The 12305-nt window shown below is 38.7% G+C and overlaps 1 protein-coding gene across 5 annotated transcripts in view; it reads right to left on the bottom strand.

Annotated features, from left to right (window-relative positions):
- Nucleotides 1–12305, bottom strand: part of TOX (thymocyte selection associated high mobility group box) — a 311403-nt gene that overhangs the window by 144635 nt on the left and 154463 nt on the right. For all 5 annotated transcript variants that reach the window (XM_070382368.1, XM_070382367.1, XM_005889171.3 and 2 more), the window contains one exon: nt 2587–2829. In XM_070382368.1, the coding sequence (XP_070238469.1) occupies nt 2587–2829 (243 nt within the window). The remainder of the gene's footprint in view (nt 1–2586; nt 2830–12305) is intronic.

The raw sequence follows: 12305 nt of genomic DNA, 5'->3' as shown, positions 1-12305 counted from the left end.
TAATGTTAAATCAACATAATTAACTGGATTTATGCTGTCCAGGACAGTAGCCACTAGGTAATGTAATTAAAATGAAATAAAATAAAAATTAGTCCTTCAGTCATGCTCGCGATGTTTAAAGTGTTCAATAGCCAATGACTCTTGCTATTAGATTGCATGGATAATAAAAAAGCCATCAGCACAGAGAGTTCTACTGGACTGTGCTGAAGCCTGTCCGAAGTCTTGCCAAAATTGGATTTGTTGGAGCAGCTTTTAACTTAAAGCATAAAATTCTAGGACCAGTTCTGTGAGGAGGCAGGGCAGATGTCCACCTCAGAATACGGTTTGGAGGTACTGGGATGTCTCACTGTCCTATGAAAAATCCTGACAGACTCACGTGCCAAGAACTGGAATAGTACATCAGAGCTTCACTTGCTTAGCTTAGGCTGAACAGGATCCCTCTGCCTTGTAAAGTGTGCAAACACAATGTTAAGGGGGAAAACACCAAAGTCCAGTTTCTAAGAGGAAAGGAGCATGAAGAATTAAGATGAGAGAAGCTCATGATAAGCAAAGAGGGAAGCACTGTAGAGGAATGGCCTAGATAGTGGTGCTTCATGACTGGGACCAGGGCCAGTCCTGAGCCTGTTAGCTGAGGACAGAGTGACCAAGAACAGCAAAGCTGGGCAAACTCCAGGTCAGTGTACACTGAGGTTATACACTCATCTCTTAAAGAATGATGGTGAATTGGGAGAGTCCTCGGAATGCTGCTGCTGCTGCTGCTAAGTCACTTCAGTCATGTCCGACTCTGTGCGACCCCATAGATGGCAGCCCACCAGGCTCTGCCGTCCCTGGGATTCTCTAGGCAAGAACACTGGAGTGGGTTGCCATTTCCTTCTCCAGTGCATGCTTGGAATGCTAAGAAGGCAAATTATATGAAAGGAAAAGGGTTTTGAGACTAAAACTCTCTGACTGAGGATCTCACTTCCTTCTATGGCTCAACCTCATGAGCACACGAGGATGAGGTGAGGAGGACAAAGCTGGTACTTCCTGCACTGTATTCATCCTTCCTCTTCTTCTCAGTGAATAGGGGAGCCTAGAAAGCATGACCTGGATGCCTTATTGGCTCCTGAACTGGGTCTGAACCTTAGCCCCAAAGAGGAATAGGCACATGATTTTTCAAGGTCACTACTTTGAAGTAAAACATTATTCAGATTTACACAGCGTATTTTCTAAAAAAAATCCATCTTCCATTTTATGAAGTCACACTAATACTCTTAGGATAAATTTATATAGTGTAATATCATCTAAAAACCAAGACAATAGTGTAGAGATTTTTGCTACTGCTGGTGCTGGGAATAAGTCCTCTCCTTCAGGCCAACCAGCTAGCTGCCAGTTTTGCGGAGAATCCGACACCCTACCATGCCCTGTGGCATTAGGCTCAGGACTTCATTCCCCAAACTACAAATAGATTTCTTTCCACTGTCCATCTCCTCGCTTTATGTTCATGGTTAACAGCAAAACCTTCCAGTGAAGTCACTCAAGTTAGAGATACATCCAAATGATTTAGATAAGTGATAACATCAAACACTTTCCTATCAGAAACAACATAAGATAAACAAGTTAATCGATTTGTTCATTGGGAATATGGCAGCACTGTTCAGTGACTTATGAAAATGACAACAGAGATGGTTGGACTGTTAAGTGACTGAACAACGGAACCAAAGTAAAGACTTTAACATCCCACCTGTCATTCATTAGAAGTTTCTATTAACCTCAGAGAGTTTCATGACATGGTAGAAAGCTCTGCCCTTGGCCATATACTGACGATAATATCTTTCACTCCGTGAGATATAGACAGAGAAATTACTAAGGTTTTAAATGACGTAACAATCAGAAGGAAAGATTTTATGATGTCCCTATTCTCAAGCACAGGATGCTTGTTAAAAATACAGACTCTTGGACTTTTGGGTGGGGCTAAGAATTTAAATTTTGCTAGTTTTCTGGTGATAACATATTCTTACTAAATTTGAGAAGTGTCAAACATTAGAAGATTCGGAGTAACAACAAAGTCCAAGATACAGAAACATTTTAGTGGAGACAAATTTTGATCACCCAAATCATACCTTCAAAATAAAGATGAAAATTGTTTTCTTGCTTTCTGATTATATAAATTTGTGGGATTTGAGAGCAGAAAACAGGGGTGAAACCAACCTTCATAGCAGTTCCCAGAAGATGTGGGGGATCTTGCTTGTGGTGAGAAATCCTGCACTAGATGAGACATGGCACCTTCATGATAATTTTTATCTAAAAGCTAGTAAGACAGTTTGACCACATGACTGGACATTCAGTGCCAAACAGTATTTAGTACTTTGGGTTATAAATATAAGTGATCAAATGTGTGGTTAATTGATTTTGCCTTGACTTAAATATACGATGGAAAACTGTATTAGGATTTTACAGGACTAATGGAGAACATCTTCCATGGCTGAGAACTATTCTAGTTTCAGAAAGCCATGTTATGATGATTGAAAGCTCCTCGCATGAATTTAGGCCTTGTCAGTGTGGGGTCCCCGACTCCCCAAGACAAATCAGGAAGCAGACTCTTACCACAGAAATGGAGTTGGGAAGCAGTGCTCCGTCTTGTCCCAGCATATTGGAGACGGTGATTTCAGGTAGGTCCATGTTTTGTGGATGAAACGGTAGCAGGCCATTATGGTTCATTGGGTGACACAGAGAGTGATAACCAGGTTCGACCTCATTCAGCTGCACCAGAGAGTGATCGGGGAGGGAAGGAGGAGTGATGGGAGGAATGTTAAAGTCTTCACTTTCCAGGCTTGGGCCAGGGTAGGACTGAAAAGACAAGGTGATATTGTTGCAAATTACCATCCCCTTCTTCTCATCATGGTGAACAAGCACACAGGACCCCTTCAGATAGTATTACAAGCAGCATTAAAGATCTGGCAAAGACATTTCTAATACTCAGATTATCCCGTTGCAAGTTCTCTATTATGCATGGAAGAAAATTGCCTCAAAGGCATAACCACTTCTCGTATAAAGAGTGCTTCCATTAGGCAGTTTTATTTTTCCAAGAAGCTGAGCTCAAACAGATTTCAAAGGTCCCATTAAAATTTTCCAGAGTTTTAATCTAGCTGAATACCTTTTTCATAGGAATTGTGGGGAAGGAAAAGCAATTTATAAAATTAATATTTGATCAAACATGTTTTGTAGGGCTCCCTACTGCTCAGATCATGAGATGTCATAAAATGAATTCCAGAAGTTCTGAGGTGACTGCTTTTGTGGTTTGAAGTGCTACCAGCTCACAACTGACAAAAGACAAAAACTTAGTAAAGCTATAACTTAAATATGTTGTGTAAGTATGGTTGCAGGGAAAGTTTGACATATGAAGACTATGCCATTAAAAGCTATTTTTATCGTGAAGATTATGTCATCAAAATAAAAATTAAGATGGTTTTCTTGATTTCTGACTATTTACATTTATTTGATTTTCCTCTAGAAGATGACAAACTCAAAATCATTGAAATGCAGTTTGGCTAATTATGAAAGGCAAAATAACATGAATATCACTATAATACTAATTGAGGAATAAAAGTCAATTAGTAAAATAAGTAACAACATATGAGTGGCTTTTTCCTTTTAGAAAGTAGCTTTTAGATAAAAGAGGAAAGGAGGAAGCAAAGAGGAAAGGAAAAAGCATACCAGGACACTACTGCTTAAAAATAGAATGTGGTAAACACGGAACTGATTAGTAAAATGCTGTTACCAATTCATATCAGAACACAGTGAGAGTCAGCAGTCTTTAGAGAGCAGGTGCCATAATGTGAAGGAAACAAAGGGGGTCCAGATAACTCCTGCAAGCCTATCTTTCAAAGTAAGCGAGTCTTCCTAGTGTCTGGGCGCATGGGTAACAAGGGCTCGCTTGTCTGACAGAAGCACGCCTGCTGGAGTGTGCAAGATTTGAAATGAGCAGGCAGAGGGTAGGAGCCAAAGAAAGTAGTCTAAGGTATTCATGGGGTGTTCAGCCAGTAAGCTGCATACTCCTGCTTCCAAGTGCCTGGGGTTATTTTTTCCAGATGGCGTCTATTTGTCTAACAGAAAGAAAATCTTCAAGTTGCACTTGCTAAATGTTGTACAAGTTTTGATATATTTGTTTAGGTTTTGTCAGAAGACATGATTAAATGAAGAGCTACTTGGAACATCTGGCATGGAGACCTGGTCACGTAGAGGCATGTGTGGGTTACAGACTGGGGTGTATGAGGGAAAGATTTGATTCATCTCTGCAGGTAACTTTTCTTAAGTATCTAAAGTTCTGCTAAAAGAAAAAATCTCCAGCTCTAAAAGTTCAATCATAAGTTTCCAAATTTTCCTGTTTACAATATCTGTCTCCTGACTGAAAAATATATTAGTGCTTTGTGTGAAAACTGCAAGTTTGATTAAAATTCTCACTTGCCTAAAATATTTTAGACCTTGAATCTGTAGATCTAAACCATCAGCTCCAGGTACAAGTACTCATATAAGTAAACATAAAAGATGCAAAATGGGGGAGGGGAGAGGAAGCACATTTATCAATGCTGACTTTGTGTAAAGCACTGTACTGAGTCCTTTGACTATGCTGTCTTCATTTAATCCTTACAATAATCCTTTGTGTGGCTATTCTTACCGTTTTCCTAAAGAAAAAATTGAGAGGCTAAAGTTAAATAACTTTCATTTAGCTAGCAAGCAATCAGAACATTTGAGGGATGAATGTAAGAAGAAGGAAGGTATTTTTAATTCTAATACTTGTGTAATTTTTCATTTCCATTATTTTGTTAAGTTAAATGATACAAAGTTGCTAATACTCAATTGTTTTTGATTGATAAAATTTTACAATTTAAGAGTTTATATTAGCGTCAGCCTGGTCCCAAATTCTACCCCAATGCCCATCCCATTAAAATCTAATATTTACTCTATAAGAGCACAAGTATTCATAATTTGTCTTTTTGTCAATATTTCAAAGGCTGAACTTGTTGATACATGTCTTTTAAGAAGTTATCTGATGTCTGTTTGAAACTTGCCTGAATAAGGTACAATTAATTCCAGTCATAAAGGAAAAAGATGTTTTTAACTTCATAAATGCCATTAAACAACTGAAAATACCCAGGGATATTCTACCTATGGTGTACTATAACTTACATTCTAGAATGTCTCCAGTCGTTAAATCTTAATTTGTGGTGTTTTAAAGGAATTTAATTGGTATCACTTTACATCCAGTGATAACAATTGTACTGCAATTTAACTAAACTACATGGTTTACTTTCACATAATTAGACATTAAGGTTATTTAATCCATGCACTTATGTACCAAAACCACAGATCCCACAACTTAACCGGTAATGGGTAGTATGTGGATCAAGAATTTTAACAACAAAAGGTTACTTAGTAGTTTCTGTTCTTTACATTAGAAGTCATGAGATGGTTATTTGCCAGGAGCCTATTACAGTGTAAATTGATGCCATATAAAAGTATCATGGTAACTGCATAAATGTCAAAATGTCACAGAACTTAGAAAAACTTCACTGCCAGACTAATTACTAATTACTTTTTAAATCTGGAAAAGAGTTAGGTAATTCTTCAACACTGACTTCCATGACACGACTTTATTTTGATTTCTTGAAATCTAGTAAGTCTGACTTAACCATAGTAAGTTATATGTTAGAGGCAATTTGCAGTTTGGGGGGTTATGTAACAATTGCTTATGACTCAGTATTTTCCCTCATTCTCCACAAAGCTGCCTGGTTACAGTCAGCATTCAATGTTTGTTGAATGAATTAACAAATGAATCACTAAACGAATGCATTCAAGAGTAAGTGAAGGAGAAGATGACTTTTTCAAAGGCATGAAGTTTATGAATATACCCATGCTATGGCATGGGCATGAATAAATACACTGTATTCCCAAGAATGCACTGGCTAGATGACCACATGGTATGGAATGCTGACTGCTCAGCATGTTGGGAAGTGAAAGTACTATATCCTGTGAAAGATGTAAAGGCTTAAGCAGCCTGAGAATGCTGGGGTGGGGTGGTTTGGTGTGCCTCTTTGGCTATTTATTCATCTGTCCCTCTGAAGTGGCTTGCACTTACCACCCCATGGTAACACAGAAGCCCCAGAGGATTCCTAAGGGCGGTTTGGGGCTTCTGGCTCTCAGGAGTTGTTGGACCTAACCCCAGTGCAGCTAAGGACCAGGCGGAAGCCTCAGTTCCACATCAGGATCCCAAGGGGTTGGCCATAGAGGGCATGAGAGCGTGCTCTGAGCATAGAAACTGGACACCAATGATGATACCAGGGGCTGAGTAGTCAGAGAAGCTTCAGTGAACGTCATTCCTTGCACTTCCTACCAATTCAGGATGCTTTTCTGACTCAGGCTTATTTTCTTCCTTCAAGTCTCAGTGAGGCCAGGTATTAAAAAACTTTCATCCTCCAATTTTCTTGACACCAAAAATCACTTGATCCTAAGACCCTGCATATCCCCATGAGACCTAGGGCTATGTATTTTTTTTCAGCCTGAGTTAGAGGCCACCAAGGATCAATCCATGGTCTCTAAGAATCTAGAGGGCTGAGTTCCAGGGTACAGTGCTGGAGAAGAGCAGGTATGGACCCTCAATGTGGCATCATCTTCCTGATCAGCCTTGATAGTGCCGTTCACTCCTCCCTGTGTAGAGATCAGAGCCATGCAGCTGCCTCCTCCCCAAGAAATGACAGAAATCAGTGGAGACCATCTCCACAAATGAAGAGAAAGTACTGAGTTAAATAAAGGTATGAAATTCAAGCCAATATGTTTAATTTTACCTTGGATCTTCACCAAGTTAATGAATGGTGAACTGGAATCAAAGACTCATGCCAAGTGATTTGCTCTAAACCATAGCCAGTTAGCATGATCCAAATTATTTCAAATAACTCAAAATTCGATCACTGCTACTTAACCAAACTCTCCTGACCCCAGGACTTCTCACTGGTCCCAGACAAAGGGGTGATTCATTCTACTGCTGGTTCTAGGACATGGCTCTGTCCTAGAGTTGGGGTGGGGGGTGGGCTCCGTGAGTCCCCATGTATCTAGGGGGCAGAAGTCAAGGTCACGGAACGTGGGAAGAGTGGGCAGTGCTAGTACAAGACTTGACTACCACTGGAATGTACGTGAACTTCTCCAAGGCCACGAGGGAATTGCTGGGAGCATTAAAGTAGCAATTCCAAAATATTATCATCCTTGAGAGACTATTTCTATGGTCCTAAATAACAGATCCAGTATCTATTCAAGTCAATTTCTTAAAACCTTACCATTGGTATTTGCATATTTAGCTTATAAAGTGCTATATCTTTCTCTGAAGAGGAGACAGATTTTGGACTGGTTGAGAGTACTTATAATGCCTCCTCAGAGACTGATAAGAAGGCCATGTGGTATGCTGGAAAGACTGGAGCCTCTGGAGTCCAGCAGATGGTGCTGCTCCAGGCTCTCAGAAGCATTTATTAGTGTGGGTTCTGGGGCAGCTTTCTTACTGCTGGTGAGCCTCTGTTTCAAAACCTGCTTTATGGGTTCTTAGGAGCATGAAAACAGAAACATAAGATGGGTAAATGCCTAATAATATATGTCTGCCACATAGAAAGTTCTTAATAAATGGCAGCTTTGGCATAGCTGTGCTTATTGTAAAATGGGTTTACGTACACCATGAATTGGGTCATATCTGAGAAAACAAACAAGTACAGATCAAACAGGAGAGGATTAGACATCATAATAAAGGAATTTCAGTATATTTATCATTGATCAGACTTTACATTGAAGCAAAGTGTTGCCCCATTTGTACGTAATGTGTTCATTTAATTGCTCCCTATAAATATATTTTGTCTTTATTTTAATAGGAATTAAACTGCAATTTTGAAATTAAAGAATAACAAGACAGTGGGAAATGGTGAATAGGTGAAGAATGCTGAAGAGCTCAGACAACAAGGACCTCAAGTACAGAGGGCCACAACTGATTCTTCAGAGAACTTTGCTGCAGGCCAGCACCCATCAGTACTGACAGCTCCAACCTACTAACCCACGGATGAATCTGTGAAGCAGAATTTCAGTATCTAAGTTTGCAGCAAAAGCTGTATTTTCTAACATACTGTCTTGTGTCCAAAGGAAGACCATATTCCCTTGGAGACTGTGGTCAAATTGCTAATCAGATGGTTTGTTTTTGAGACAAGAATCAAGAGTTTGGCTAGGAAAGTAACAGAAGAGCCTTCTCATATGTTTTGATTTGATCTTTGGGGAAACTTTCTAGCCACCTGACTAAAGCCACTGTCTTTCCCCATGTCCAACCACCCCTGGCATCTCCAATCCAGTGAAAAAAGAAGGAAAATCTCTCGCCTGATTTCTGGAAGATCTCATTCCCCTGCCTGTTAAATGACATTTCTTTTTCATCGTTTTGCTTTACATATTCCATAGCCTGGGTATCCTGTTTACATTGTTTTCTCATTCTACAATCCACACTTCCTTTCACTACAGTCTGTCCTTAATTTTTGTTCTTATTCTGAATTATTACATCTGGATAGATAAATTAAGCTGATTTTTCTTTTGACTACAGAGAATTTATATTTTTTTGGACTGTTTAGATAAGAGGGTTAATAAATGCTGACCAGGAACAAATAATGGGAAATCTCTTCTGGGCTTTGTCTTTTCTTCTAAAAACCTAGTTTCTCTACCAGAGGGCCTTGTATTTGTGGGTCTCTGTCCACACACTGTATTCATTATACAGAGTGTTCAATCTTTGGTTGACAAGTCCCATAACTCAGAAGAATTCAAAAGATATCATCTTGTACGTATCTTTAAATTATGTGATGGCTTCATGTGATCATGCACACACTAAAAATATGGCAGTAGTTAGAATACTGTAAAATATGTTTCCCATATAGATCTTTATTTCAAAGATAAATAAATAGCACTGCCATCAAATGTATATGAAATGCCTTAATTTTTAATCTATAACATAATTCCTGAAAGTTCAGGATAGAAAAATGCCTGTGTTTAAAAATGTTTCACCTTGTATTATTAAAAATTCTTGTTGCATAATTTAAATAACTGAATGAAAAGCAAAGTAAATTGAGTTCATTAGGAAATAATAAACTTCCTTTGTATGTTTTCAGAAGTTAAGATATTGCATGTAACGGTGCTTTCTCTCAAAAGAGTTTAAATAGCATCAACATTATCTCCAATTTCTTTTGAGAAGACCTTCAGAAGTAGGTATTTTTCAGATTCTTTTGTCTCTGCATGAACAAGGGTTGATAGCTTGAAACTATAATGTATTACTGTGGAAAGCCTCGGTCTGTTACATAAATCATCTGAACACTCAGCAAGAATTGTCCAACAGTGCCATTGATGTGCTCAAGCCAATGATCCTGCAAACAATTTTTTTGTCTTTCTTCACATGTTAGACAATAGCAATAAATCATCTTCATTTAAAAACACACAATGCACTAATTTTTCAAGCAACAGTTATCAAAATGCAATTCTGGGTAGAACGTACTACATTTATTTTATTTGTGCTCATTAGTTTTTGTAACCTCTTTAAATAAAAGGCAATCAGTGCTTCATCTGTCCTAGAAGCGTTTGTTGTGTACCTACTATGTGTAAGGCATTCTGCAAAGTGGGATTTGAGATACAAAGAACTGCAAGAGTTTGTTATAGAGGAAGTAAATTAGACAAGAGAGAAAAACTTCGTCTTCCAATAAAACAGCATGTCAATTGTCAAGCTAAGTGGTATCTGGGTGTAAATGAAATAAGAATTATTTGAAGCTGGGATGACGGGCGCAGGAAGGTTCTTACAAGCAAATTTACCCTGATAACAGGACCTGAAGATCAGACACTTCTGCTCAGATGCAGTAAGTGATGAAGGGAAGACCACGAAACTGACAAGCAAATCCAGGCAATGCAGCAAGAAGGTTCATCAGGGAGGTCAGGTCTTCAATCTCTAAGAAACCTTCAAGGGCAAGATTGAGCCCATTAAGCAAACAAACTTGGGGGTACTGAGCCCAGTGCGAGCCTCTACTGGGACTCATTTTTATCAGATTATTAAAAACGGGTGGGGGGCAAAGCCTGAATGAAATCAGAAAACAGGGTTAATGTGAGGCCGCCCCAGATGATTTCTGACACTGGGGCCAGGTTTGGGAGAACTCTGACCCTTGAGGTGGGGTTCACAGGCTGAAGCTTTAAGGATCTAGTGGGATCAGGACAGTGGGCTAAGCACTCTCAAAGCAGGGGTGGGAGGGGTAGGGAAACCCAACACTCTTCTGGGTGTCATGACTGCTGCTCTAGGGCCATTCTACAGGATTTCAAGAAAAGTGCAGAAAAGTCCTTAGCACTTACATACAGGTGTTTCTCTTGCCATAATTCATTAAGGATGCTGGAGTGGGAAGAGATTTATTTCCTCTCAGAATTGGGTTGGGGCCTACATGAGTCTCTGAGCTGTAGTTTTAGGGGACATTTTAAAATCAGGTGTTGTGTGCTATTGTCATAAGGACCTTCTCCTTGATTGAAAAATAAAGCTTCTGTGAAACAAACAATGTGCCACCCGTTCCCCTATATTCCCAACCACACAGGGGTGCTGATTAGGGAGAGCAGACTGATGTGGGAGAGTTACTTCTGAAACCCTAGTAGGGCCCCAAGGATGTTCTGCGAACAGGTCATCATTCTACATTCAGTGTTTAAAGGGTATAATTAAAACATTTAAAGTTTCATTGCTTAGTATAAATTTCATGTACAAAAACTGCCTATCCTTCTTTATAGTTTTCCAGATGTCTTCAAGTCTCACATTGAGTTCATATATTCTGAGATTCAGTTCTACACTTTTTTTTTGGTTTATTTTAGAAATAATCCATGTTAAAAGAGAGAGAGAATAAAGAAAAGAAAATTTATACATGAAAAACTCACATTCTTTCAAGATTCTTTTTAGTCCACATTTGCTATTTTGTTCTGGAATTCTGTTTTATTTTTAATAACCAAAGTCAGATCATAATACTCTGATTTTGGAGCTAGAAATGCTATATCCAGTACTCATGTCCTCTCTTAGCAGATATAGGTACTTAATTCTCCTAAACCTTAGTTTTCAAATCTATAAAGTAGGGATGATAATAATATTCAATTCATTCAGGGTGCCTCAGGGTTAACTGAGATAAATGAGATAATGTAAGCTTTAGTTTTTCCAGTAGTCATGCATGGATGTGAGAGTTGGACTATAAAGAAAGCTGAGTGCCAAAGAATTGATGTTTTTGAATTGTGGTGTTGGAGAAGACTCTTGAGAGTCCCTTGGACAGCAAGGAGATCCAACCAGTCCATCCTAAAGGAAATCAGTACTAAATATTCATTGGAAGGACTGATGCTGAAGCTGAAACTCCAATACTTTGATCACCTGATGAAAAGAACTGACTCATCTGAAAAGACCCTGATGCTGGGAAAGAATGAAGATGGGAGGAGAAAGGGATGACAGAAGATGAGATGGTTGGATGGCATCGCTGACTCAATGGACATGGGTTTGAGTAAACTCTGGGAGTTGGTGATGGACAGGGAGGCCTGGCATGTTGCAGTCCATGGGGTCACAAAGAGTTGGACACGACTGAGCAACTGAATTGAACTGAACTGAATGAAAAATAATCTGAGTAATATACTATCTCATAAGAGCTATCAATAAATGTCAGCTGCATTATTATACCATCATAGAATCACTTAAAATGGATTGTGAATATTTTTCATGCCTATAAATAGCATCTACATTATTGTTAACAACTGCATATTATGTCATTGTGTTCATCTTCTGTAACTTACTCCAGTTTCCAGTAACTTATACCAAACATTTAGTGTATTTAGGGTATTTTTAGTTTTTCTCCTTTATGAATCACATTGCAGTGAATAACCTTAGGTATTTTTTTCCTTAGGATAATGTTCTAGAATCCTATGCTTATGCTAAAATGAAATTAAAGAATGCCTGCTTGAGAGAAGACCTCAGAGACTATACCTTCACTCCGTAGATGAAAAAAATGAGGAGTAAAGAGGTTAAAATGATTTGCTTGTATTTAGAGAGCCAGTTGAGCACAGGGAAAACTCATAGCATCATTACATAGAATTTTTTTACATTCAATAATTGAATAAAATACATGGGGTTTAATATACTATTTAAAGCATGAATGGCCTCTGAGCTTCAATAAAATTTTCTTTTTTAAGAAACCTCTGCTAAACTGAATTTTGCTTATGGTCAGATTCTTCTTGCTAAAACATACACAGGCAGCCAACATGGATTT

This window comes from Bos mutus, chromosome 14 (assembly GCF_027580195.1).
Source record: "Bos mutus isolate GX-2022 chromosome 14, NWIPB_WYAK_1.1, whole genome shotgun sequence".
Classification (NCBI taxonomy): Eukaryota; Metazoa; Chordata; class Mammalia; order Artiodactyla; family Bovidae; genus Bos; species Bos mutus.
Note: the sequence above shows the minus strand (reverse complement) of the source record. Positions and strands in the feature narration are given on the sequence as shown.